We start from the raw sequence: 27,704 nt of genomic DNA on the forward strand, positions 1-27,704 counted from the left end.
CGCGCAGGACGCGGGCGCCATAGGCGCGGGTGAAGGTGCGCAGGGCGCGCAGGCCGGCGCCGGGCTCCGCAAACTTGCGCCGGGCCTCGGCGGCCGCGAACAGCTGCTCGGCCACGGGCTCGGGGAAGCCGACGAGCGAGTCGAGCCACTCCACGCGCGCCGCCACGTAGGCCAGCGCCAGGCCGAAGAGCGGCTTGGCTGAGTAGCGCAGGCTGCCCTCGGCCGTGTAGGTGAAGACGAAGGGCCCCGAGCGCTGCCGCCGCCGCGCGCCCTCGTCCTCCCCGCTCAGCCGCAGCTCCACCGAGAAGCCCTTGGGCGGCCCCGCCGACATGGCGGGAGGAGGAGGAGGAGGATGGCGGCCAGGAGGCCTCCTCCCCCCGGCTCCGCCTCCCTCAGCAGCGCCCCCGGCCTCGAGGCAGCGCTCCTGTGTGGGAGCCGCCAGTCTCCCTCGCGCCCCGGCTCGCACCCCCACCCCAACCACGCCAGGCCCAGGCAGGACAGGCCCCGCGACCCAACACACACGGGGCCCGAAAGTGGTGAAAATCATGATGACTGTCTCTGAGGAAAAGGGGGCCCCATGATAAAAGTTTTCCCAGGAGTCGGGGAGGGTGCTCGGGTGGCCACCGAGGTGGTGCCGCGGCGGTTTTCCGTTTAGGACAGGCCACCCTCGAAGCGAGGGGCTGCCGGCAAGGACGGCGCTTTCCTGGGACCCAGTCACGGTCACCTGCTGTCCGTGGCCCGGCGGTCGCATGCGGAGAGGACTGAGGCTGACTCGGTTGAAGGCCCGGTGTTTCGGTCTTGAACCTTTTGTAGTCCGTGTAAATGGATGTTCGGAAAATGGCATGGAAATAGAAATACTTCTGGGGATGGCTTGTCACTAGCGATCACTTGTCTGCAAGGGTTTTCCACGTCCCTGCAGTGCTATAGGTCTCCTGCCAGTCATCTGTACAACTCTCAACTCCTATTTCTTCCACCATTTCCAGTTTCACAGAGTACTTTGCAAGCTGGTGTTCAGCCCCAAACCACATACACTTTTGTTTTTTAACTACTTTTATTGCACTGCAGCTCCTGTGATAATATGATGTTGGCAAAGATCTTTCCCGCTGTTGTGCAGCCACGCTGCCTTGCAGGATTAGGGCCTGTTATTGCCAACAGGGGAGAGAAACGGGGACGCTGACAATGTAGTAAGGGGGAAATGGCAGTCAAAATAGTAAATAACAAAGTCCGACAATGAATTTGGAAGGCAGCTGAGATGTTTACACAAGAGGCTTTTTAGAAAACCTTGCAGTAATATAACGCCCGAGCCTTGTTCAATAGGGCTGTGGCTGATTTGGTTGCACTGCAGTAAATACTCGGGCTTCAAAAATATTTTCTTCAATATTTGTAGGTCAAGCATAATCTGAACTCTCAGGCTTTTAGGCCTGGGATTTAACGGAGGATGCCAGCTTAATTATGGCTATTGGATTTGGCCTGAGACAGGGACATATTTAAAAAAAAATGTACCTATAGATTAAAAAGAGTATGTGCTTGAAGCACATCAAAAGACTTTCTGAACACGCTTACAAAGAACACGCTATGAACAACGAGCAGCTGTGCTTGTTTCAGAAGAGGAACCATTTGCCAGCAGCAGAGCAGCGTGTGGGGACCGTTTTGATTGTAACTCAAGAAATACCAGCTGTCGAGTCCGAGCTGTTGAAAACAGAGGCCAAGTGTCTCTCTTAAGAGTGTGATCCACGCCCCGCTCTGCATTCCTGTTAGGGACTGAACTTGCTGCTAGGCAACTCTGTGACCCTCCCATTCAGCGATAGTCCAACAGCCTTTGATTTCTTTCTAAATCTCATGCAGATCAATGAGACAGGATGAAATTAACAGACCCGTGTCTGAGTTCTGAAGGAGCTGAAGTTATCTTAGCCACATCAAGCGATGAAAAATATCCCCCTGAAAACATCATTGATGGGTAAGTGTTGCTGTTTAGCTCAGCGTAGGTGAAAGTGGTTGCATCAACTGCTTTTGTGTCACAGACATGCCTTATTCTGTCACTGGATTTTATATCACAATATATAGTATACAGACAAGGCTACAGACAAGGCTCTTTGGGTAAATCTGATACCTTTTGTTAGACCAACTCAAGTAGTTGGAAAAATTCTTAGCAAGCCAGCTTTCAGGTTTAAATAAACCAACATGGCTACAACCTATACACCTGTATATATTATACATGTACACATACACATTACAATAAAATAATATTAAGATAAAGCCAAGCATTCAAAAGCTTTAAAATTCCAGAATTAAGGTTCTCTGGGTAGCCTTACTTTGACTCCTTTGTGCATAGAGATGACGGTAGGGCTTAATTATGTGTCCATGGCTTAATCAGCATGTGGAATAGACCGTGCTTAATGAGATGCTAGTGTGCACTTCCATTGCTGAGGGTGGGACTCTATGTTTTATTTACTGTACACAATTTAAAACATGCTATGAAGGCAGAGTTATTATTTTCCTAAGCTTTTCTGTGATGTTAGTTACTATAGTATCCGAGTGCTTCACAAGTAATACTTTGTTTTCAGAACACCACAGGGAGGTCAGGTTATTACCCCCATTTTACAGGTGGGGAACAGATGCACAGAATGATTAAGTTCAAAAGTTTCTTCTGATTGTGGATGCCCAGGTTGAAACCCCAAGGGTCTGATTTTTCAAAATACTTAGCATTTGATAGCACTTGGTGTATTTGAAGCATAGCTACCACTGATTTCAATTTGAGATGTGCATGCTCAGTATGAGGATGCTCAAGTAGGGCACCCAGAAAATAAGAAACACACAAATACTAACAATTTTTAAAAAGTTTAGTTGTAGTGATGTACCCAGCATCACACAGGAGACTGTGCAGCATTCAACTGCCTTAACCATTCATCATCCGGCTTTTCTTTTTCTGCAGTCCCTTGCTTCATTCACTAATAAAATTGTCAAACTTCTGCAACGAATTAGATAGATGTCCGTCCTACCGATTATAGCCTCTTTCACTGTATGTGACCCCAGTTGACTCCCAGAATGCAATCATTCCTGAAAAGGGGTTTTTCAAAGTACTTAAAACTGGGCAGCTAGGATCTGGAATCAACTTCCAGGGGAAGTGGTGCTGGCTCCTAAGATAATCACTTTGCCGGGGTTGTTTGACCCCAGCATTCTTTCCTGCTCATGGCAGCGGGTCGGACTTGATGATCTGCTTAGGTCCCTTCCGACCCTACCAACTGAAATAGTGTCTGAGGTTGTAGGGTGCAGTTCATTAACTGAAGTTAATCCATGCATGCATTCTGAAAACACTATATGGCCCTATATGGCTCTTAGTTGCCACTTCCCTTTTGTTTAAAGTACCAGTAAATGATAAACCTAACTGGAAGTAGAGTTTGTAGCTTAATTCTCTATTTCCTGTTGATCTCTCTGTGGGATTTCTTTCCTTGTGTATGGTACATATTTAAGACTTTAACAGAAGGTTATAGACAGTGCATGAAATTAAACGTATGTGCAAATCTTAGCAAAATCAGGCCTAATGTTGCATAGTTAGAAGAAGTTCTAGGCACCTGCATTTGCAAGGCCTGGCTGGTGCAACATTCATGATAGTTATAACCTACAGCTGACTATTTAGATAGTAGGCAAATCAACTGTGATATATGGCATGCATTACCTCACAGCAGTAGACATATTTGTGATTTTCATGGAATGCAATGGAAAAAAGTCTGAAGAAAGAAATATGCAAATATGACAGGCATTTGACTGGGATGGTTTAGGAAAAATCCTGTCTTGAGCAGGGAGTTGTACCTCCAGAGGTCCCTTCCTACCCTACTACTTTATGATTCTTTCTGCAGAAAGAATACTGACAAAATTAATCTAAACAGGGTCTCTATATGATGGCCCTTGAAACTCCAACTTTAGAATAGAGTGGCCAATGAGAAATCAGATTCAGGTATTTGCAAATGTTCTGTGATAAAGGCAGGCAAGGTTCTTTGGGTAAATGTGTTATCTTTTATTAGACCAAGCGTGATGAACACACTTGGGAGTAGTATAGGAACCAAAAGATATTCATAGGAGAAAGAGAAAATGTAGTGATCATGGATGTTATATTAGATCTGTAGCTGTGACTTTTTAAAACAAAAAATATAAATTACTTTGCAGATACCAGTATTTTGTAAATATATCTTAATATTTTAAATAAAACTTGTATTTTTTTTTAACAACAGAAATTCAGAAACGTTTTGGACGACAACAGGAATGTTTCCACAGGAATTCATTATCAGTTTCCATAAATGTGTAAGATTCAGCAAACTCACGATCCTATGTTACTTAGGTAAAAATACAGTGCACATTAATATTTTAATGTTCACAATAGTGTCATATTCTGTACCTACTTCACAAGCTGAGAAATGAGCCAACCTATAGTCATTTAACTCTAAAATTTTGCATGTTCTTTGGACATGTCAGAAAAAAATGAAACCTCTCAATACCAGTGACCATTGTGCATTATGTTATGGATAGCAAATTGCCCATCCAGAATGACAGGGTGGGGCGGAGGGGCAGGCGGGGACAGAGCACCCGCATCCACCACTCTCTGTAGCTGCCGCCTCCCAGGAGCGGGGGCAGAGGAAGCTTGTATGCAGTGGCAGCCTCTGCCACCCACTACCCAGCTCTGCCACGCCATGCATCCTCCCCTCCCCCCAATTCCGTGTCTCACTGTGCACCCTCCCCCCTTGCTGCTCCGTGTCCAGCCCTACACCACCCCCCTCTCCCGCCACTCTGCATCTGCCTCCCCCACATCTGCCTGGCTGCTCTGCCTGGCCCACTCTGCTGGAGCCACACCCCGCCCCTCATTCTCGATGGGCATTCTTGACGCAGCACTGGCTGCAGCCATGCCCCACTGGGAGCCACGTCCACCAAGAGCGTTACAGACAGACAGACAGACAAAGTCCTTTATCTATACAGATGTATATATATGGAATACATGGAGTAGGAAAACTTGAGCTGCTAATTATTTATGCCCCAAGGCCTGAAGATACTTAGCCTTTGTTATTTTATCCTAGCTAATGTAATCTTAATGTACCAATCTGTTTAGCTTATTAATGGTAACTATTAATAATATATTATTTGCTTGCAAAAGTTCTATAAATAATTTATGTATAATTTTCTTTATTGATTTTAATTTTTAGTTTAAGGGAACGATGTTCTGTATCCTTTGTTTACATTTTTTCAAATTTCTGTAATTAGAAAAATTGGGCTTCAGACAAGGCAGTAGGAACTCTAGTTTTAGCTTATCTTAGACCAATCATTTATATTTTAATTTCAGTTTTCCTGAGGGTAATGAGTAGATCATTACCTACCTACCATATTGGATATAGTATGATTAATTGATTAATGTTTGTAAAAGTCTTTGAAGATTTAAAGTGATGGTGTTTGTAAAATAGTAATATGATACAAAGTCAGCTTCTATGCTAAGCCTATACTGAATTTTTTAAAACATATTTCAGTGCAGACTATAAGGATTGAAAAAAGCTTATCTAAGGATCCAGTAGATTTTGAGAAGTGTGTTGAAAAAGGTGAGTAACCAAATATGCAGTAGCTCTGATTGTCTAGGAATTGTGTTGATCTTTATGCATTTGATGATCCACTTAAAGCTCTCTCTCTACATCTTTAGCAGAATCAAGTTCACATAATGTATGTGATGTTGTATTTTCTTGCATACAGTGTACCCCAAAATAAGATATGCACCTTATTTTTGAAAGGCAGAATTAAGAAAACCACATATTTCCTTGTATTAAGTAACTGAGCAGAAGCAGTTTCTGCTACCTGTAGATCAGTGTAGACTTACTTTGGCTTTTGCCTGCTAAATGGTGGAAACTGCTCTTATTGTACCTCTTTCATATAATTGCACTCCAATTTCCAACATGTGTTTTTTGGAAAAAATGTGAGAAAATATGATGTATTGGAAAGGATTCTCCTTGTATATTTCTACTGATACACTTAATCAATAAATTTTAATTAAGTAAAGTCCTGTAAATTCATAGTAAAAATTGTATGTGAAAACATTTTGGAATTATGTCTTCCTATTGCTATACCATGTCTTAGTAATGAATAGTTAGCACTTTTCTAGTCAAAGCTTTTCTGTGAGAATAAGAACCAGCAATAGGATAATATTAAGGTTGATGCTTTTTTGTACTCAGGCATTTGGGGATGGGGCAGAGGCTGGTTTGTTTTATTTTTAGTTTCTCACAATTTGTATTTATTTGATGTAAGTTTAGATGACTTGTAGAGTCTTTGCTGTTTGAACAAATAGGAATCCACCTTTTGTTTCAAAATGGTATAACCTGGTATACCGTGCACCTAATCTCACAGTTACTTATGTAAGTAATTTCTCCTGGGAGCAATCTCATTGATTTCAGTGGACCTGCTCTTTTGAATAGATACTTCATGCGTAATTGTTTGTAGGTTTTATGTTGGTTCCATTTGATATTAAGTGAAAAACTTGGCATAATGGAAAATCAGCACATTCTTTATGGTTATGTCACACTACAGTTTTGTCATACTCAGAATCAAAAGCGTATCTAAACGTTATAATGGAACATAGTACATTATGCTAAGGGAGTTGTTTCTGTATCTCCCTAAGGACATTTTAAAAACGTTAAATTAATTTTTGTTAATTAATCTTAGTTTTTGTTATTAAATTTGAACTCTTGTTCAGAATAGTTTTTAAACCCAGAGTAAGCCTTGCAAATCTTCAGCTCCTACAAACTCTCAAATCCAATCGAAACTTGTGACAGACCTGCATATATGCTTGCTTACTTGTTTTCTGTAAAATTTATTTTTTAGATTTTCATTATTCAGAAGGGGAGCTTCAAACGGAAGAATTTTCAGTGAGTACCTACAACATTAATGCCATGTGCATTAGGATGACTAGTTTGACAAAGATATATTGAAGCAGACTAAATCAAAATTAAATTTTTAGGGTCTTGGATATAGGAGACTGCTTTTGACTCCCCAGTCTGAAGGACCAGCTGGGTCATCTGGGGTAGACTTTGGCACAAGTTCTAATTAGCACTCAGACTCATCCTCTAGACCTGTAATAAGATGTCTTAGTCACTCTGCCATCACGCCTGGCAGGCGTTTGTATACCACAGTATAAAAATCCAGATAGCTATTATTTCTATAATACACGCAGTCTAGAAAACTAACGCATCTACATTTCTAGACCCTTCTGCTAATTTTAATTGTTTACATCGGGGGTTATCAATCCCTAGCTTGCAGGCCATATCCAGCTCGCAAAGCCATGTGATCTGGCCTGTGGGTCTCCCCACCTGTCCAGAAATTTGATTCTGTGGGAGCGGTGGCAATTAACACTGCCACTGCTCCTTCACCACCAAATTTCCAAGCCCCACGCATGGGGATTGCCTTGGCCAGGCTGACTCTGCACAAAGGGATTGAGCCCTGTTCTTGTATGGCTGGATCAAGTTGGAGTCCAATCCAGCTACACAGAAACAGCTTGGCCAGAGTCAGAAATTGTGCAGGCTTGGGTCCTGGCCAAGCCATTCCCAGCCAGTCGCATTGGGCCTTGGCCGGGCTGTTCCTGAGGGGTTGCATTTGGCTTTGGCCCCATACAGTTGCATCCATCCTGGCCAGGCTGTTTCAGTATGGCTGCATCAGGCCCCAGTGGGGCCAGTACCACATGCTGAATCAGGCAGTGACAGGGAGCCAGAGGCTTCTGTTAGGGGGAAAATACTGTTGATTAGACTGTTGCATAAGCAAACAGGCTGCTGAAATAAGGGTGCAGACCTAAGCAGGACCAGAGAAGACTTAATGGATCATTAGCCCTAAGAACAAACACTTGTGTGAGCTGGGGACTCACCTGTCTCAGATACGGAGCACCCTGTGGATAGATAAGGGGAACACCTTGGAGGTAGGGCTGCCCTTGCCAGAAGCTGAGTGCTTGGGGGAGAGAGCAGCTGCTCAAGAAGCCTTGCAGGAGCCTGGACACCATAAGCAGAGTGGTGAGAATTCGGGGAGGATGGCTCTGGCATTTACCCAGAGTGAGGGAAGGGCTTTATTTAAAGCAATAGCTACATTTATTACCCTTTAGGTTTGTTACCCAGAGTGGGAATGGTTTTATTAAAGTGACAGCTTCCCTTTTTCTTTCATGAAGTTTGCTTACCCAGAGCAGGGAAGTTTTGGTTAAGGCAATAACCTGCTTTTATGTTATACAGCAAAAGCTTTATTATCCGGCACCCATGGGGAATGGGGGTGCTGGATAACAAAACATGCCGGTTAACTGAGAGGCCCGAACAGGTGTCTTTGTCTGTTTGGGCCACCACTTTTCCCGCCATGTCTGGGGCATCACTGCCCCTCCCTCAAGGGACAGGGAAGCAGGCCCCATGCAGACTGCTATGCCTCGGGCCATGGGGGCTCGACAGCTCAGGCTGCTTTGCCCCAGGCCACAGGGGCTCGGCCAAAATGGAAGTGCCACGGTGGGCGCTTCTGGTTTGACTTTTACCTTACAAGCTGGCATGCTGATTAATAGAGCATGCCGGCTTGTAAGGTGCTGGTTAAGGCAGCTTTTACTGTAGTTAGATTGGAGGACCAGGCATACAAAAAGGGAGAAGAGGCCACATGGTAGGGTGCCTTGGGGCACAATGAGCTCTGAATCCCCTTAAGGGGCAGGGATACTGGGGACATTAGAAGTACAGGCCCTGCCAGGACCATATACAAGCCAAATTGGTGGCAGCCTAGAGGGCTGAGCCCAGAAGTCAAGGTCCTTAAGTCACTGGTGTCTGAAGACTTGAATAGAGAGTGGCTTGACAGTGCACTGGGTTCTGTCTGGGCCTTGGGCAGCCTCCCAACTTGTTTCCAGCCTCGCCACACAGGGCCACAGACCAGATCTAGCCTGTGGACAAACCACACACCACATATCTAGTCTGCGGGCCAAAAAGGTTAGGCACTACTAGTTTACATGCTTCTGCTAATGATGCTGATACTGCTAAATACTTTTTTTTCCTTTCCCTTAGTTTCCTGATTGCCAAGCTACCTACTTGCGATTCGTCATCAAATCAGGTTTTGATCACTTTGTGTCAGTGCATAGGGTGATGGTAGATGGCATGGCAGAAGACATGTAAACCCCAGTTTAAATCATTACCTGAAAACATGTTGTGTAATAACCTGTGTATTCCTACTTGTAACATAAAGAATATTATTAAATCATTACACTAAAATGGATGCTGAGAATATGGATTGGTTTTTTTTCCTAGCAGTTTAATGTGCAGTGTAATACTGCTGTCAACTCTGGTAATGTATATCTAGTTTTGCAATACAGACTGCAAACACTGAAGAACTACTTTTTACTTAACCAGTAATGCACAAGCATAATGAGGCTCTATTTATGGAAGCCTGTATGGTGAAATTAAAATGTTATTTAAACCAGATTGTATATTTTAAAATGCAATTGCATGTTTCATTTTCTGTTAAATGTTTCCCTCCCACTGTGAGTTCAACAGAGGAAATGTGTGTAAAATATTTAGACTTGAGGCCTTCTCCCAAACCTAACAGACAGTGGCGATGTGTAGGGGGTGCACAGGGGTGCACGTGCACCCCCTGAGACCACTGGTGCACCCCTTGCCAGGCTGCGCTCCCTGTTTAACTGGCCGGCAGGGGAGCAGGTGGGAGCACCAGTGCCCACCCCTGCGAGGCCGGGCCAGGGAGTGGGGCCGCCAGCAAAAGCGGCCACACCACTTCTGGAAGTGGCCATGGGACTTCTGGAAGTGGCATGGCTGCTTTCATGGTGAGTGAGATTGGTCACCGGGGGACAACCCACCTCCGTGGGGTCACTGGCTGGGTGGGGGGAAGAGAATATGCCCCGTCTGACTCGAGGCACCAGACACCCACGCTAACAGAAGTCCTTCTAAAATTCTGTAGTTTATACACACCTGCTCAGCTCAAAAATCTTATGTAAGAAATGAGGTCGAATGTAACTTCTTACTGATGCATTGAAATAAAAGGGGGAAAAAGGAAGCTGAAGCCATATAAATGGTTATATTTTAATCATTCTGTTCAATGCATTGGCTCTCTAAATATTTTCTCAGATCAAGTCATAACTGCCTGTGCTTTATGCCATGACTATCATAAACAAATATTAATAGAACCAAGGCTGACATACATTAATACAAAATGTTTAATTCATGAATCTTTTGGTAAATTTTAAGGTAAATATTAAATAGGTAAATGAACGTTAAGAAAAAACTGCATATAAATAAAAATATTGTTTAAATGAAGATCAGTATGTATGCAAGTGTTTTCCATGTTAATGCAGTACTACCTCTTCCTGCCAGTTATTTTGTACAACTTTCATCTATCACTTCTTTTATTGTTTCCAGTTTCACAGAGTATGTTACCTTCTAGTTATAACACATTGGGTCATTGCTGTCCCTGTGATGATGAATAATTATCTTAATATGTTGGTACCAGAATACATTAGTATTTGCCCCTTACATTTTCAATATACTTTGTACAGTTGTAGTTGTGTGTAAATCCTATTGAAATCGATAATGTCCTGTAGTTATTCCTTCATTAAAGTTCTTAAAAAGTGTACAGAGCAATGTAGCCATAAGGGTTCCTAATATTCATCACTGCATATACCATGTACATCACATTATAGACAATATTCTGAAAGAGTAATATAGATTGCAGTAATGACATGTGTTTTAAGTTGCACACTCCAATAAATAACAGTTTATAGACTGAGCACCATTGTACAAATGTCCTTATCACTTAACACTATAGACTGCTTGATGAAAATTCCATGTTCTTTCTTCATTTCGCAATGTGCCTCCTTTGAAAATGAAAGCAGTATACAGCAGTGGGGGCCAGCCTTTTTGGCAGGCATGCCACAAATTAGCACTTCCGCCCTCCCCAAGTGCCACTTTGATCTCCTTCCTGTGCCTAATCTGTTGCACTGCTCCCTACTCTGCTCCCCGTCTAATCTGCTGCTCTATTTTCTGCTCCCTACCTGATATACTTCTCTGGTTTCTGCTTCCTGCCCTTTCTGTGCTTCGTGTCCTGTTCCCAATCTGCTCTGTCACAGACAGACGCTGCCTGGACCACTTGTGGTCCAGGTTGCCTACCCCTGGTATACCCACTGCATGTGGTGTCCGTCCGTATGGCATTCCCAGGTTGCTATCCTGAAGCAGTGTAGACATGGCTTTAGGGTTTGGTCCAGTGGAAGCCATTCCATTGATTTTGGTGAGATTAGGATTTTATTTCTGTACATCCTAGTTAGCCATTTGATTTTTTGATTAAGGTGCAATTCACTATCTGATTAACCAAGTTCTCATTTTCTTGTGTTTCTAGGTAGGTTAATGCTTTCATCTTAATTTCTAATTTCTGTACTGTTTTAAGTAAACCACTCCACATACATTTTTTTTTTTAAATTAACCAATAACAAGCTGTTCAGTGAACCACTTCACTCTTGTGACTTCTGTTTTGGTTCCCTATTTGAGTTTTTCCAGGATTGCCCGTATTTCCTGTGGGTGACAATTCCAAGGTCCTGCTCCACCCTGTAAAGTAAATAGAAACATACAGTATCCCTCAGATCTATTGCCAGGATGATGATACCCTACTGAGTTCAGAGTTGGCAACTTCATAGTCAGAGCTGAGTAGGTAATTAGAGAGTCATAAGTGGCTGCCTGATGGTCACCCTTTCTGCTGTACCGAGCAGAAACACCACAGCAGAAAATGGGACCTAGAATCTTGGATACAAACTTAAGAGACTGTCTCTTAGATAGTAAATGAAGTTTTAAGCTTATCCCTTCAAAGTTGTATACTGAGACTAGAAAGATAGAATGTATATCCTTAACCCCTTTAAAGATAATTTAAATTAAATAGAACTTGAACAGGAATAGTCTCCAGTTACCAGATGATAATAATAGACACTAAATATCTTGAAATACAATAGAAGGGTTAATGACATCCTCAGAGTGCTCCTTTTACTGCTGGGTAAACTGATACACAGAGATTAGGGCCAGCCAACAAGATAAGCACAGAGAGAAGTAGTCATGTTAATTGGAAAAGTCAGGCAGAAGACAGGGCAGACTTGCATTTTAGATACTATATAATTCAGAGATGCGTAGGTAAGAATAGAGATGGAATTGGAAAGGAGGGTTTTGCTTGCTCCCAATCCTGTGCTCAACAGGTTTTAAAAACATCTAGAGTAAATCTCTAGGCAGAACCAAAACACACTATCATGCCAATTCTGTGTGTTGCTAATCATTTTCTGTGAATAGGTGCTTAAAGAAGAAGTGGGACACAATGGAAACTTATTCCTCTGATCATAAAATATGCCACTGGGCATTTTAGAAATTAAAATTTCAGTATAACATGCTCAAAGTTCACTACCTTATAAACAACCTTTCCTTCTCGAAGCAGGTAAAGTCTTTCTGGCAGAGCAGCATACTTTGAGCTGCTAAGGTTTTCCATAGTATCCACAACAACTGGGCATAAGGGGTTCTTTTTCAGAAGAAACTGTGCAGCCATTTTTCGATCTTCAAGGTTTTGGTGATTTTTAATAACAATATTATTTTTGAAAGCCCATCCATCTAAAACAAAAATGGCAAATAAATGGGGATTTTTCATCTGTTATGTGTGTGTAAAATAGAACTAGCATTATAAGCAAAACGTATTCCATTAAAAGAATAGTATTAGATTACAAAGCCACATATTTACAAGTGAGGAAATGCCATCATTAAATTGCCCACGCAGCATTGATTCAGTGCCCTCACGTGCTTGCATTATGATACAGTTAAAATACTCAGCTGTAGCATGGCCCAGAGCAGCCCAGAGCTGGAGTTGCAGAGAGTCCAGCTGTCCCTGGGCTGGATTATGCCCGGTGCACATAGGATCTTTGTGGAATTTTAACCGCTAAAATCTAAGTCTGTCCTGCTCCTGTGTCACCATGACTCTATATAAAGCCTTGTGACTCGGTCAAATCGGGGCAAATGTTCCTGAGCATGGCAAAAGTCCCCTGCCACTAAGGCTACCCTCCACCAAACTTAAGTCCATGTTCCAGAGGGTGGGGACCAACCTTTTTGGCAGGTGTGCCACAAATTAGCCCCACAACCTTCCCTGGTGCCACTCTGATCCCCTTCCTCAGACCAATCTATTGCTCTTTTTTCTGCTTCCTGCACTATCTGCCACTGTGCTGGCAGTCCCCTCCCTAATCTGCCACATGCCATATAGAGGGTGCCCATGCCACTTGTGGCACCTGTGACAGAGGTTGGCCATTCTGTTCCAGAAGGTAAAGGCACAAAAGTTTGGAATCTTTATTTTATTTACTTACGTATTTCTGTATTTATTACATTTACACCCTAACAAAGGCTCAAGGAAGCTTACAATAAGAGACAAACCAGCTATGCCAGTAACTCTCTACGTAAAGTGTTATTTAGCCCTATTTTTTCCACCAGCATCCATACAATTTTGGGTCCTTCAGTTTTTGTACACTTGATTTGAGATGCCTACAATCTGATAACAGTTTTTGTTTCAATCAATGGGTCCTTGAACCTGAGAACGTTTTAAAATCAGGACAATCGGGATGCTATATTAAGCAGAATGATTAGCAGAGACTTCTAAAAACACAGGCCCTAATTTATAAACACCTTTTTCCTCATCTGGAATGTAGGGATGATGGTAATACTCATCTTTGCAAAATGCTGCCAGGTTATCGGATGAAAATGTACTAAGTTCATTTTTATGATTGCTCTGCTGCTCCTGTTTGATATACATCCTTAGGGTGACCATGGGGCATTGCTCTTGGATTCACTGGAAGCCATCCCTTATAAGTTACAGTGTTATACTGAAAAACATTATAGTTTTGTACTCACATCTTCTTTATATACCGCTAGTAGGTTTACAGTGAAAGATGGCAGCTGATTTGACTTGAAATTCTAATTTTATAAGTATCAGCTATAACCACAGAGGGATTCATTAGCCCATGTAACATCAGTTCAGTTGTAGTACTTGGAAAAGGGGTAACTTTTAAGTTGTATGTTTTTTGTATTGTTTTAAGTTGCTATCTGTACTGTACCTGTTGCATGAGCTTCTTCAATGTAGATTAAAAGGAAATCTGCTATGGGGTTGAAATCTTCGACAAGCTTGTTGAACTCGTCAAATTTCAACAGAAATGAAGGTCAGGTGCAGCTTCCAAAATTCAGGACTAAAGGTCTGTTGCCTAAAACACACATTAAGGATATTGTTAGGCATTTAAAACCCAGTACTCCAATAAGCTTGCCAAAAAAGGGACCCCATACCCATGCAAAGTTGCACTGAAGTCATTACGGCATAGGTGTGTGCCCACACCAAGTTCATTGTAGGATCTGAATCTTGCATTGTAAACATCTGGGGCCAGGTCATTGTTTCAAGATTGTATGTTCAGTATCTAGCTCTACTGGTCTGCAGTCTGCTAAATTTCTAGCTGCTACTGTACAACACATTAGTATGAAGAACTGACCCCCCTGCCCCATACTATCCTGCATGTTCTTCATACAGAATATTTTTCAAAGTGAAAAAAGCACAAAGGCCCACATTTTTTAAGTTCAATACCTGACATGAGATTTCCAAACCTATTTTTAGGGATCTTGTTGATTGTCATACATTTTGAGTACCCACAACTCTAGCTGATTTCATAGTTGGTCGGGTTGGAAGGGACCTGAGCAGATCATCAAGTCCGACCCCCTGCCATGGGCAGGAAAGAGTACTGGGGTCAAACGACCCCAGCAAGGTGTTCATCCAGCCTCCTCTTAAAGACCCCCAGGGTAGGAGCCAGCACCACTTCTCTTGGAAGTTGGTTCCAGATCCTAGCCGCCCTGACCGTGAAGTAGTGCCTCCTGATGTCTAGTCTGAATCTGCCCTCTGCCAGCTTTTGACCGTTATTCCTAGTCACTCCTGGCAGTGCTCGGGGGAACAGGGACTCCCCCAGTGCCTGACTGGTCCCCTCTGACTAGTTTGTAACAGGCCACTAGATCCCCCCTCAGCCTTCTCTTGTGGAGGCTGAACAGGTTCAGGTCCCAGAGCCTCTCGTAGGGTCTGCCCTGCTGCCCCTTGACCATGCAAGTGGCCTCCTCTGAACCCTCTCCATGCTGTCCACATCTCTCCTGAAGTGCGACGCCCAGAACTGGACGCAGTACTCCAGCTGTGACCTGACCAGTGCTGCATAGAGGGGGAGGATCACTTCCTTGGACCTGCTCGAGATGCATCTGTGGATGCATGACAAGGTGCGGTTGGCCTTCCTGACTGCATCCCCACACTGCTGGCCCATGTTCATTTTGGCATCAATAATGACTCCAAGATCCTTTTCTTAAATGGAAGATGCAGACCTCAGAATTTCTGAAAATCTGATCTTCGTATTTAGAGGTCTATATTCAGATGTAGGACCCATACTACAGGTATGCCGTTTGGTAATACCTTCTAGGTGTTCATGATTTCAGTATGGTTCGGGAACGCTCAAACAGAACTGTGGTTATTCATTAGTATTATTCATTAAACATGTGCTGTGCAACCCACACAAATAAACATTGCTTCAGGTTTAACATCCTGTTTGCATAAGCATGCAGATACTTTGCTATAAGCCTCCACAGAAATGTTTGCAGGGCCTCAACTGGAGGGCTTTCAAGGACTTAAACACGTCTTTTAGCCAATGCTCCTCAATTTGTTCAAGATATTCCTACTTGTAGTGCTGAAAATAATAATTCCATTACACTAAACATCTAACTTTGGATGCAGCTTCCTATAAATATCATGCATACTGATCTGGTATGCAAACCACGCTATATCTATTTGGAAATTTTCCTTGACTTTTTTTTTGTTGAAGTTCTGAATAACGTTATGGAGACTGGAGAGTACAGTTTAATGATTAATAATTTGTTCTATAGAGATCAAAGTACAAACCATTTTTTACCTCGGAATAAAACTTCTGGCCATTTGGGAGCTGGGACCTATAAGAACATTCTGGATTTTAGTTTGGTTAATAATCTTGGTGTCAGAACATTGCTCACTTTGCACAACGATATACAGAAGTTGTAAAATCCCTGGTCCTGGTTACAGAGGTATATAGTTGTAGCCGTGTTGGTCTAAGGACATAGGCAGACAAGGTTTATTGGGTAAATCTGATATCTTTTATTAGACCAACTCAAATAGTTGGAAAAAATTTTCTTTACAAGCTTTTGGGTATAAATACCCTTTGTGGGGCTGAGGAAGCATCTGCAGTTGGTGTGTGCTCTTCCTGGATGGAGTGAATAGTAAAGAAGCCAGAGGCTGGGATGCATGCAAGAAAGGCAGTCAGTGAAGATGTAAATTGAGGAGTCAGTGGGTGAGAGACAGGCTGGCGAGGAAGGGAATGAATGTAGCTGCTAAATAGTGGACAGGTATCTGGGGAGGTTCTGGTTACATTTTCTGCTGCTTTCACCATGATGAGAGGTATCTCCCCATACAGAAAGCCATGGCAGAAGGTCACAAGTTTAACAGCTAGATGCTTTACAGAAGAATAATAGTGTAGTATAAAAGACAGACACACAGATTGCTTTGTAAAGCTGTCACTCTGTGTACACGGCATGAATGTAACCAATCTGTTCTATCAAACAAATCACTACAGATAGATAATCTAAATTGGCATGTACATTATTTGTAACTGAATCCTCAGATCACCCCAATTCCCAGCTCCTTAGCTTATCTCAGGCAGTTTGACTATACCCTCTATTTCATTTACCTTCTTTACCTTTCCCTTCTTTACCATGGGAGGCAACTTGCGCGTCTGAATGCACTCACCTTGCATGAAATCCAAGATGTGATGAGCTTTACCTTCCAAGTCCGCTACCGGGGTGTTGGGAGCCGCATGTCCCTCAAATGCTTCATCCTCCAGCCTTTTCCACTTCACTTTCAACACAAAGAGCAAATATCTGAAGCTAAAGAAAGTCGGACCCCAGTTCTCATAGCTGAACTTTGAATTCCTGGCTATGCTGCTCTTCTGCCCCAGTTTTAGGATGTGTCTTTTCACAGCTTCTGGGAACAATATCATCAGTATTTTACCAATAGCAGTGCACAGGCACATGTACAAAAGGATCCAGACTTTTTGTAGAAATACCCTCATTCGGAACATCTTTGCAGGGCTATTCTGACTGCTTCAAAATACAGTAAGGGAATCTGAGCAAAGGTAAAGGAGGAGGGGACATGAGGCTAAGGGGAGAGGGATCAGAAAGTCATTTACATAATAGGGCAGAATTTGGTTAATCTTTATGTCTCTACTGTGCCCCCTGACAGCAATGCAAAGAGTGGTATTAGTAAGAACAGAACATTGATCACTACTTTGGGTCGCCTGCCTACCAGCCAAAATCTGAATGAAGCAAGGATAATAATTGCATTAATCCACAAGTAAGGCTTATTCTTGGTGAGCTGTGTGCATTACACATGAGAGAACTGGCTACAACCTGGATGCTTCTCTGGAACAATAAGGCTCATAGCAATTTGGGGCCCAATCTTGCAAATATGAGTGTGCTAATCTTTGATCATAGGAAAAGCCCACTTAAACTGACTTCTGCTTCAGATATGAGACTATGTTTTTCAGGACTGGGGTTTTGTGCAGCATTTTACCTTTTTCAAAGCACTGTACAAGTATTAATTAATCAGTCAAGGCTCTGTGTGCTCAGCAGATACCATGAGATATGGGGCTTTGGCATTTTTTTGGACTCAGCCTGCCAAAAAAACATTTCTTCTGCCCTCACCCACCCTTACTGATGTTTCCTGACCACCAAGCTTCAGAGATGAAAAAAAAAGTCCTGATAGACTTTTAGGCTAAGGACAGACATTACACATAATCTGGTTTAATAATCTGGAACTAGTTGATCAGACACTAGTTTAAAACTGTAACAGAACATAAGTTCAGTGCCCATAAACCAGTTTCAAAATGGCCAAAACAGGTTTAAAATACACCTGGTTGAATGTAGTATCAGCCTTAAGTGATTTGGGTCAAACCAGTTTATGGAACTTCTGTCCCACACCCCTTCCTGGTTCAAGTTAAACCACAGTCCTCCAGCATCCTAGCATACTTTTCAGCCCTGGGCTGGACTGGGCTGTCTCTAGAGAGCAGGGCTAACCCCACCCCTCTGCTTTCTAGCCACAGCAGGGGCAGGCATGTGGCCAGATGCCAGCATGGTGTACCCCATTAACGCCAAGAAGGCGGTTTATTACCCCTGGGGACCACAGCCAGGGTCCGCAGCCAGGCAACCAGAGCCAGGGTCTGCCTGGCTGCGGCAGGGTAACCCCCCTTCGCTGCTACAGTGGCAGGGGTGGGGGTGTTGCTAGAAGCAGCCAGCTGGCATGATTCCGCCATCTGCCTGTCTCACCCCCCACTGAGGCTGGGGCTGCGGGGCTGAGCTGGGCCGGCCCACGAGTGCTGCTGATGGTGGGTGCGAAGGAGCTGGCCCAGGCAGGGCCCTTCCCAGCTGGCTGCAGCTCAGGCTGGGGCCACAAGAGCTGTGCTTGTCCACACCAAGCAGGGGACTCAGCGGTGGCGGCGACACACAAGCCCCTGGGGTGGGTGGTTGCTGGGCTCTGGGCCAGCCAATGCCTCCAAGCTGGCCCGGCCAGCCACAGACACGATTACCACGTCCCACACAGCGAGTCCTGCTGCCAAAGCGCCTGCCCACAGCTGCAGCAGCGTCACGTCCGCACTGCCGCCCAGCCAGCTGCCACCCGTGTGTCAGGCGGGGCTGTCACAGAGCCACAGCCAGCTGGGAAGGGCCCTGCTCCTGCAGCCTATCCCGAGCCGGTCCCACCATCCAGCTGCTTTGGTGAGGGCTGAGCAGGGCTGGCTGTGGAGGGGCTGTGGAGGCAGGGCTCTTCCCAGCCAGCTGCAGCTCCACGACAGCCTGGTCTGGCCTGGGCTTGGGGAGCCAGGACCAATCTGGCCGCACAGCTTCCACGGCCCCAGCCCAAGCCTCAGTCAGCTGGGAAGGGTCCTGCCCTGCCATCCGACCAGCTTGCCTGGGGCTGGGGCTGGGACTGAGCTGGGTTGGCTCATGGGTGCTGCTGAGGTTGGGCATGCAGGGGGCCAGGCCCTTCCCAGCTGTCCTGCAGCTCAGACTGGGGTTGTGGGAGCTGTGCACCCAGATTGCTCCCGGCTCCCCGTACCTAGGCTGGGCTGGGCTGGGCTGTTAGGGAGCCGCTGAGGCAGTGCTGCACAGAGCCCCTACCCCCACCTTCCCCCTGTGCCCTGCAGCAGAGAAGAAGAAGAGGGAGAGTCTTGCCCACCGCAGGCTGGGCTGGGTTGTCAGGGAGCCATGGTGGCAGGCAGGGCTCTCCCTCTCCTCCTCCTCCTCTACCACTGGTGCAGGTCTGGCCATGTCCTCGCTCCCACTGCTCCGTGCCAGCTAGGGGCTGGGGGCTGGCTACACTCCCTCTCCCCCCTGTCTGAAAAGCCTGGCAGCCCTGCGTGCCAGGGTGGGGGTTTAAACCACTCCCTAGTCATACCCAGGCCTGTGAGGGCCTGGCCAGCCCCTCCCCCCACCAGCTCAGCTTTCCTCATGGAAGGGAAGGGAGGGCTGCTCTAGTGCCCCCCACTTTTGGCCTGAGCCACTGCAAGCATGTGCCTGCATAGCCAGAATCAAAAATGAATGTCTGCTCACTTGCAAATCGGTTCTGTCTAGGCAGGCTAGACTAACTTACAAAGGTTGAATCCAGGCTCGGACTTTTTGAATGTCTGTCCCTAGCCTTCATCTCTAAAACACTCTTAAAAGACTTGTTTTGGGGCCAACGTTGCAGCTTCTTCCCTTGGGCAACGAGGCAGAAGGTGTCTTTTAAGAGGGGGTTGAAAGCAGTGGTTCTCCACCTCTTTTAGATGCGAGGCCCCCTTCATTACTCTCGAAGCTCCCAGTTCTTTGTTTTCGCTCAGTTTTTTTGACAACGGAAAAATAGTAAAGCGTGGGTTCTTTTCTGTCTTGAAGAACCCAGGCAGCGCAGAGCAGGGCAGCGTGTTTCGAACACCGGAGATTCCTCCTGGAAACCTCGGCTTTGTCCTGTGAGCGGCGTTTGCACACCAGCAGTGCCCGCCCTGCACAGCACCCCGGGGCCCCCCAGACAGGATCTTAGGGGGCTGCAGCTCCTGGTTGAGAGTCATCGGTTCAAAAGCAAAAAGATGAGTTCCCATCTGAGTCCCTAACTCCCCTTCTTCTTCCCAGCGATCAGGGCTGAGTGCTGCACCTCTCTGCCCAGCTCCCCAGGGCCAGTGCTGAGTCTCAGCCCCTCCCCCAGCCTCGAGCTAAGCAGCGCGTCCTACTCCTGCAGGAGCCCAGGGGCGTCCTGTCTCTTTAAGCAGGGAGTGCCAGGCCGGCCCAGCGGCCGCTCTCCGCAGGCACCTGCCCCTTTAAGAGCATGGGACAAGGCGGAAGAGACAAGAATATATCGACGCGTCTGATTGGCTGGCGCTATCTGAAGGCGTTCCGGGCCTCTGTGGGGGCCTGGAGGGGAGGGGGGAGACACGGAGAGCAGCTGCGCTCCTGATTGGCTGGTGCTGCCCAGTGCTGTGTGTGGCTTTAACAGGGGCAGACCCGCTGTCGCTGCCCCTCGCCGTGCTGCGGTGGCGGGGCTGCAGCCCGCCCGGGTGGTGCCGGAGCTGGGTCCTGTCTGCGCCCGCGCCCGCGCCCGGGGCCGTGTCCGTGTCCGTGTGACCCGGGCCTGTAGAGAGCACCTGTGTCCGCCCCGCCCGGGCCTGTGCCTGCGCGCTCCCAGCCCACCCGTGTGTGTACGTCGCCGGTAGCCGTGTCGCCTACACCCGCATCCAGACTGCCTGCTTCCATTCCCGTGTCCTCTGTACCACCTGGATCCACCTCTGTAGCACCTAGATCCGTATCTGTATCTAGATCACCTATAGCTGCATCTGCATCTCTATCTATATTTGTATGTGTATCACCTGTATCCACATCTGCATCGATATCACCTATGTCAATCCCCAGATCTGTATCGCCTGTATCTGCATCTGTATCTATATCACCCATATATGCATCTGCATTGTCTGTATCTATATCTGCATCATCTATACCTGTATCGTCCGTGCCTGTGTCCGTATTTATATCACCTACAGCCATATCTGTATCGCCTATATCTATATCCATGTCACCTATATCCATATCTGCATCTGTATCACCTAAATCTGTATCGCTTGTATCTGTATCACCTATATCTATATCCCTATCACCTATAGCTGCATCTGCATCATCTGTATGTGTATCACCTATGTATTTGCATCATCTGCATATCACCTGTATCTGTATTTGTGCCTGCACCATCTGTATCTGCCATCTATATCATCCATATCTAGATCACCTATGTCTTTATCATCAATATTTGTATCTGCACCATCTGTGTCTATATCGGGATCATCTCTGTCTATACCTAGATGCCTACTTTAGTTAGTCCGCAGGGTACAAATCTACTCTGCCTTCTCTTTAATTGCCACCAGCTCTGCACTCCAGGTTTATGTCTCTGTTCAGGTTTAGCCAACTTTCTCCAGCATGGGATCTTTAATTGCCACCAACTCCAGGCTCATATCGCTGTGTTTGAGGGTGAAACTGTTGCAAGGGTTATGCTTTCTTTTGGGGTCCAGCAGACAAGCCTTCATATGCCAGTTAGTGGGTGGACCCAGCGAGGAAGGAGGGACACGCTTAATGCAAGTTGCCTTCTTTTAGCATTAACTGTTGCTTATTTTTTCATTTCAGGTGATTACTTTTGGCTGATCTGCTCTTTCAGATATTTCTAAGTTCTGGATGCTGGTGGCAGAACCTCGTGAATGAATGGCGGCTGTGGATGACTTAAAGTTTCAAGGTACACTATCAGAAGACATTTATGCTCTGCTCTGTGCTGTCTTTTCACAGCATCGGATGCAAGTGCACTCGGGTTCACAAAAGCTCGTGTTGTATATGTATATCTTATTTACTTAGTCTGTAAAGGTGCCTCTTTACCCTGCCTTCCGACCGACTTCAGGCTAACATCGCTAACTACCTCTCTCTGCATTTGGAAATGTCAGGGGTATGGCCCAGTAAAGGGAGGCTGAATTAACCTCAGTGATACCTTTTTAAAGCCTTTGAAATGTTTGTTGTTTCTGTCTTGGATCCTTGGGAATATAAACGTAAGCCTGCTCCTGCAAGTCATGTTGTTAATTGGTTAATTGTTACTGTGTGCTCAACACATGGGATACAGTCAGAAGCTAATCTTTACTGGTTGATTGATCCTTACTGTCTAGTTGGACAGTTGGCTCTGCATAGGCAGATTTTCATATGTATGCTTAGCCTTGCTAAAGGTCTGCCTGGGACACTGATGGCTGGATGTACGAGCTTTAGGACTCTGATGTTTACCTAGCCCAAGAGAAGTCCTAGTTGGGAAGAAGTCACAGCATTTTATTAACTGAAAGGACTTTCCGGTTAGTCCATTCAGGCCCACTGGGCATTATCAAAGTGGTAAGAAATCCCGTATCCTTGGAATCCATAACAATCATAGAACTGGGCTTTTGGAATAATGGGTTAAAAAACCCAACAACTTCTACACTTGAAAATAACCTTTGCTGTAACATGTTTGTTTGCAGAATTTGATGATGCAGCTAATTTGCTGGCGGTCAGCCCAGATGCCACCACAATAAGCATTGATGAGCCTAGTGAAAACCCCAAAACACAGCATGGTCTTCTGCAAGATACCGGGAGAGAGGAAGACGATGAGTTATTGGGGACTGATGACTCGGACAAAACTGAGGTAACTATAACATGCTTCTAATGTACCCATCGACACGTGCATACAGACATGTGCGCCACATGAAATACAACAAGGGCTAAGGAGCAGGGAAGTATTTTTTTTAGTTTCATCTCTCAATGAACACACATTTACATACTGGAAGAAAGTCAGAGTGGTGCACAACGTTTTCAGCCCTTGAGCTGGATGAGTGAGGCCAAATTTAGGCTGTGGGCCTGATCTGGTGTGTGGTGCTGGCACAGCCAGGGCCCACTCCAACCACATGGAAATGGCCTGGCCAGGGCTGGATACAGTCATGCAGAGCTTGGAAATTTGAGTGGGGGGGCAGAAGCAGAAGCAGGGGTCGTTGCCATTGCTCCCCCTCTGCCAAATTTCCAGACCACTTACATGGCTCTGGGGGTTGAGCACCCTGGTGTAACGTAAGACTTGTATATTCTAGTACATTTAGTGGTGCGTTTATTAGATTTGGGGACACTAGAGTTGGATAATACTAAAGGTTGTTGTAGGTTTCATTATTTCTAAATCTCCTAAGAAAAATGAAGCTAGGGATCCTAATCCAGTTGAAAAGAGAATTCCAGATTTTGGAATAAACACTCCCAAAGCAAAGGTCTCCAGCTAAGAATTCTTAAACGCTGGGGAATGAATTGTGAAGCGATTCTTTTGCTTAGCGTAAAAGCTCATCATAATATTTAGTTTTCCTCAGGGAGCGAGAGAGAGAATTCTAGTTACTACTAGTAAGATATCTACTGGACTTTAAAAATGGCTTACTAACATGCAGAGTGCATGCTTGTTATATTTTCTATTGCATTCTCTCCTATCTTACAGCTACTTGCAGGACAGAAGAAAAGTGCCCCCTTCTGGACATTTGAATACTACCAGACTTTCTTTGACGTAGACACGTACCAGGTTTGTTACGATCTGTAATATTAATGATCTTATGTCACAAAAAGGGAAATAGTGGTCTAATAGTTGATACTGGGGATTAGTGTATGTAGTTGCCTGTTGTTTCATCTTTTCTTGTTGAATCTGTTTTTTCATAGGTCCTAGACAGAATAAAAGGTTCTGTTTTCCCAGTACCAGGGAAGAACTTTGTAAGACTGTATATCCGCAGTAATCCAGATCTTTATGGTATGTTCCAGCGGTAATAATCTTTACTCTGAATCCTTGCACACTGGAAACAACTAAGAAGTTGATATTTGTTCTTCCTTTCTTAAATTTTAACAAGAGTGCAGAAGAATCTGCTCTGATTCAGTTGTTTTGCTTCTGTTTAAGGTCCCTTTTGGATATGTGCCACATTAGTTTTTGCCATTGCTATCAGTGGCAATCTTTCAAATTTCTTCATCCATCTGGGCAAGCCAACGTTCCATTACGTGCCTGAGTTCAGAAAAGGTTTGTGAGTCATTGTCAATCTTCTGAATATTCTTCTACATTTATTTGTGTTCTTGCATCATAAAATCGGTGTGCTTTTTCTTTTCCTTTTTTAGCTAATAAGGCCATATGTAGAAGGGTCACAGTTTTTGCAATGCATAAAGCCATACTAATAAAGTAATAAAGAAAAGGGTCCTAACCTTTATGATTTTATTTTTACTTCCGAAGAGATGCAACAAATAGATCTTAAGATTGGAGGGGCACTGATGACTATATCTCCCAGGAGGTGGCTTTCATGTAAGAAGTAATCACATAGGGCGCCTATACGTGAATGCAGAGGTGCTCCGACACACTGGAATTCCAGCGTGTCGGAGCAGACTCAATTAATCAATTGCCGTGCTCCAGCAGCCTCCTGTGTCTTGTGTATCAGCATCCCTGAGCTTAAAAATGATGCTGGGGGCACTTGAACTAAAGCTCGTTGAATGAGCCTTAGTTCAAGTACCTACACCACCATTTTTAAGCACAAGGATGCTGATACACAAGACGTGGCAGTGCTTAAATTAGAATGGGCTCTTGGAGCCACTCTAATTAAAGTGACCCCCCTCCTTGGAGCTCATAGAATTTTAGCAGAGCATACAGCTGCCAATGAGATGATACACTCAGCCCACTTACCAAGAGCTTTGCAAAAGAATATAATGTGAAAGGAAGCAACAATACAAATTGTTCTACTAAAGACAGAAGAGGAACCAATTGCCTGCCCTTTGGTTCTATTTGTATCATGAAAAAGAATACAATACTTATAAAGGACTGTGTGCTTTGTATGTTTGTTTTTTTAATGCTTGGCAATTCATAGACTCATAGAAAGTGAGGGCTGGAAGGGACCTCAGGAGGTCACATCTCGTCCAACCCCCTGCGCAAAGCAGGTCCAGCCCCAACTAGATCATCCCAGCTAAGGCTTTGTCTAGCTGGATCTTAAAAACCTGCGAGGATGGAGAGTCCACCACCTCTCTCAGTAACCTGTTCCAGTGCTTCACCACTCTCTTAGTGAGAGAGTTTTTCCTAATATCCAAATTAAACTTCCCTTGCTGCAACTTGCGCCCATTGCTCCTTCTTCTGTCTTCTGCCGCCACTGAGAACAGTTTAGCTTGATACTCTTTCAAACCCCTCTACAGGTAGTTAAAGGCTGCTATCAAATACCCCCCACAGTTTTCTCTTCTGCACACTAAATAAATCCAGTTCCCTCAGCCTTTCCTCCTCATAAGCCATGTGCCCCCAGTTGAAAGGAACAATTTCAATTTTAAATATAGTCAGTTGATTTGACTAGATTAATTGACTCTCAATAAATGAGTTGAAAGTAATTTTAGATATTACACCTATTTCTGAGTTTCCCTCTCAATTTCTATGGTTCTTAGTTATGGTTTCTTATTTTAATAGGTTTTTCTTTTTACTTTTGCCATTTCCCCAACAAATGGAAAATACTAAAATTGAGGGTACTGCATTCATAGTCAAAGCAAAGAAATGGAAAACAGGATTTTTTCCCCTCTGATGTAGTCATGCTTGGTGCTGATGATGGGTTTAAAAAAATATGTCAATTCAAATGTCAGTGACTGACTATAGCTCCTTAGAGGTCCTTAGTTGTGCCTCTAGGTTTTTAATCTTAGTGTTTCAGTTTTTAAGCTAAAAATTTGAGTCAGATTATGATGCATATTCCAAGCAAGGTGTTAAATCTATCTGCTCTTCTTCTTAATAGTGTCCATAGCTGCAACAACCATCTATGCTTATGCGTGGCTAGTTCCTCTGGCTCTCTGGGGGTTCCTTATGTGGAGAAATAGCAAAGTTATGAACATAGTCTCCTACTCATTCCTGGAGATAGTGTGTGTCTATGGTTATTCACTCTTCATCTATATTCCAACAGCAGTAAGTATGGCCTAATGATTGTTTCATCAAGTGTATTTATGGAACATATAAAAGGTTTTATTACTAAACGTGTGAATGGAAAACTTCCAGGGCTGCCGTGGGTAGTGTGTTTTACCTTCCCTATGAAAACGCGAGTTGGCAAGGACACGACAAAAGAGCGATGGATATTCTAACTCCTTTTGGTTATGTAATGTGCTGCCTAATATGAAATGTCGCATTTTCCTGCTGGATGGAGTGTTATTCCTGTTTATCTATGTGGTGGTTTCCTCTAGTAGCTGCTACAGGCGGTGCACCGTTGGCACCTGAAAAAGTTTGTCTGGCTGAACTGTTTTCCACATCTTCATTTGAGACCATTTCTTGGGGAGTTGTAAAAATCTTTCCCAGCAAGTGGAACTTTTTTTTTAAGTGCTCTTGCTTTAAGCCTTATTTATTCATGTGCACTATAATTTCACTTGTTCCACATAGTGAGCCTCAGCATGAATGTGGCTGCTGGAGGTTCCTTTCTCTGATCTAGTGTAGACATGTGCATATATTGATGCCAGAGGCAGTGCTTCTTACAGTGAAGCAGGAGTAGCATTTGGTATCAGCTTTGGAGGGCTGCAATATGTGGAGCTGTAATGGGATGTACATATGTTGTGATAAGAGAATATTTCATAAGTTGTTTTTCGGGTATTTTTCCTCTCCTTCCACCTCCTTTTTTTTTTTTTCCAGATTTTGTGGATTATTCCACAGAAAGCCGTGCGATGGGTTCTGGTGATGTTTGCGCTGTGCCTCTCTGGGTCTGTCTTAGTGATGACATTTTGGCCTGCTGTTCGAGATGATAACCGCAGGATTGCGCTGGCTACTATAGCGACCATTGTGCTTCTCCATGCACTGCTGGCTGTTGGCTGTTTGGTATGACAGGGGTCTCTCTTAGCATTTAAGATGCCTGCTTTTTCTTTGATTTAAAATTTACCTCTTTTGATTTAAAATATCCCTCTACAGTCCCAAGACCACATTAAATTTGGGGTTAGGAGAGTGTTTGTTTTTGAGCAGATATCTTTAACTGTAAAGCAAACAAAAACGTTTTTAAGGAGGTACTTCAACAAAATGTCAGGTTCTCTGACTTGCAGTTATTTCAAACATAGCACACAAACTTCCGCAGAATTGATTTGTTTCTACACCAAGAATGTACGTTGAATAATATGTGCAAAAATGTATTCCTCATGTATTAGTCCTAATTATTCCTGGTATTTATGATAGCAACCTTTTATTAAAGCTTTAACCTTTTATCATATGCAGAATTATCTTAGTCAGATAAATGAATCTCTTAAGGTTAATCAAATATTCATTTATTATTTATAAAAGATGTAACCTGGCTATCCTTTTGTGAACCAACTCAAATGTGAAAATAAGAGAACTTAGTGCTATCTAAATGCTACAAATAAATGTACTCTGCCTTTGTACAAAACGGGAGAGAGAAGGTCCCAGAATCAGGTTTTTAGAATATCTCTAGAGTCTTTGAAATCCTAGGTTGAAACCCAGAGTAAATTAGTTCGGTATGGGGGTGGGGAGGTGGGTACGCTAGAGAGGAGGGACAAGCTGTAATCAGATCTGGACAGGTTACAGGGGTGGGCGGA

The 27,704-nt window shown here is 44.4% G+C and overlaps 4 protein-coding genes across 5 annotated transcripts in view; 2 read left to right on the forward strand and 2 right to left on the reverse strand.

The window, feature by feature from the left end:
* LRRC42 (leucine rich repeat containing 42) overlaps positions 1–350 on the reverse strand; it is an 8,985-nt gene extending 8,635 nt beyond the window's left edge. Inside the window, exon 1 of the mRNA XM_019501270.1 lies at positions 1–350. Coding sequence (XP_019356815.1) covers positions 1–331 — 331 coding nt within the window. The 5' untranslated portion in view covers positions 332–350.
* A 594-nt stretch (positions 351–944) lies between these two features.
* Positions 945–9,239, forward strand: HSPB11 (heat shock protein family B (small) member 11). Its single transcript, XM_019501274.1, has 5 exons — positions 945–1,957; positions 4,230–4,336; positions 5,511–5,579; positions 6,850–6,893; positions 9,036–9,239. Exons 1-5 carry the CDS (start codon positions 1,860–1,862, stop codon positions 9,141–9,143), a joined length of 426 nt encoding a protein of 141 aa, XP_019356819.1. The 5' UTR covers positions 945–1,859; the 3' UTR covers positions 9,144–9,239.
* An 814-nt stretch (positions 9,240–10,053) lies between these two features.
* Positions 10,054–17,218, reverse strand: DIO1 (iodothyronine deiodinase 1). 2 transcript variants are annotated; one of them, XM_019501271.1, is made up of 4 exons: positions 16,834–17,217; positions 14,099–14,242; positions 12,415–12,614; positions 10,054–11,576 (listed from the first exon to the last, which is right to left on the reverse strand). In XM_019501271.1, the coding sequence occupies exons 1-4, from the start codon at positions 17,162–17,164 to the stop codon at positions 11,511–11,513; spliced, it is 741 nt and encodes a 246-aa protein (XP_019356816.1). In that variant the 5' UTR covers positions 17,165–17,217; the 3' UTR covers positions 10,054–11,510. The 2 variants fall into 2 exon arrangements, with proteins under 2 accessions (XP_019356816.1, XP_019356818.1); XM_019501273.1 differs by lacking the exon at positions 14,099–14,242 and having other exon boundaries at positions 16,834–17,218.
* Positions 17,219–20,939: 3,721 nt separating this feature from the next.
* The window catches only part of YIPF1 (Yip1 domain family member 1), a 9,389-nt gene continuing 2,624 nt past the window's right edge, over positions 20,940–27,704 (forward strand). Inside the window, exons 1-8 of the mRNA XM_019501275.1 lie at positions 20,940–20,958; positions 21,777–21,882; positions 22,640–22,803; positions 23,626–23,706; positions 23,841–23,928; positions 24,073–24,189; positions 25,919–26,085; positions 26,797–26,979. Of these exons, the coding sequence (XP_019356820.1) occupies positions 21,852–21,882; positions 22,640–22,803; positions 23,626–23,706; positions 23,841–23,928; positions 24,073–24,189; positions 25,919–26,085; positions 26,797–26,979 (831 nt within the window). The 5' untranslated portion in view covers positions 20,940–20,958; positions 21,777–21,851. The remainder of the gene's footprint in view (positions 20,959–21,776; positions 21,883–22,639; positions 22,804–23,625; positions 23,707–23,840; positions 23,929–24,072; positions 24,190–25,918; positions 26,086–26,796; positions 26,980–27,704) is intronic.

Source organism: Gavialis gangeticus, unplaced genomic scaffold, assembly GCF_001723915.1.
Source record: "Gavialis gangeticus isolate Ggan-Ray unplaced genomic scaffold, GavGan_comp1, whole genome shotgun sequence".
In the NCBI taxonomy this organism is placed as follows: Eukaryota; Metazoa; Chordata; order Crocodylia; family Gavialidae; genus Gavialis; species Gavialis gangeticus.

What these genes read in the sequence shown, in the direction of transcription:
- HSPB11 (XM_019501274.1), top strand. Translation starts at nt 1,860, where the DNA reads ATGAAATTAACAGACCCGTGTCTGAGTTCTGAAGGAGCTGAAGTTATC. An exon ending in CCTGAAAACATCATTGATGG is followed by an intron (nt 1,958 to 4,229) that starts GTAAGTGTTGCT and finishes TTTTAACAACAG; the next exon opens with AAATTCAGAAACGTTTTGGA. An exon ending in TGAGAAGTGTGTTGAAAAAG is followed by an intron (nt 5,580 to 6,849) that starts GTGAGTAACCAA and finishes TTTATTTTTTAG; the next exon opens with ATTTTCATTATTCAGAAGGG.
- DIO1 (XM_019501273.1), bottom strand. Translation starts at nt 17,164, where the DNA reads ATGTTCCGAATGAGGGTATTTCTACAAAAAGTCTGGATCCTTTTGTAC. An exon ending in CATCTTGGATTTCATGCAAG is followed by an intron (nt 12,615 to 16,833) that starts GTGAGTGCATTC and finishes TTTTTGTTTTAG; the next exon opens with ATGGATGGGCTTTCAAAAAT. An exon ending in AAGGAAAGGTTGTTTATAAG is followed by an intron (nt 11,577 to 12,414) that starts GTAGTGAACTTT and finishes TTTACTTTACAG; the next exon opens with GGTGGAGCAGGACCTTGGAA.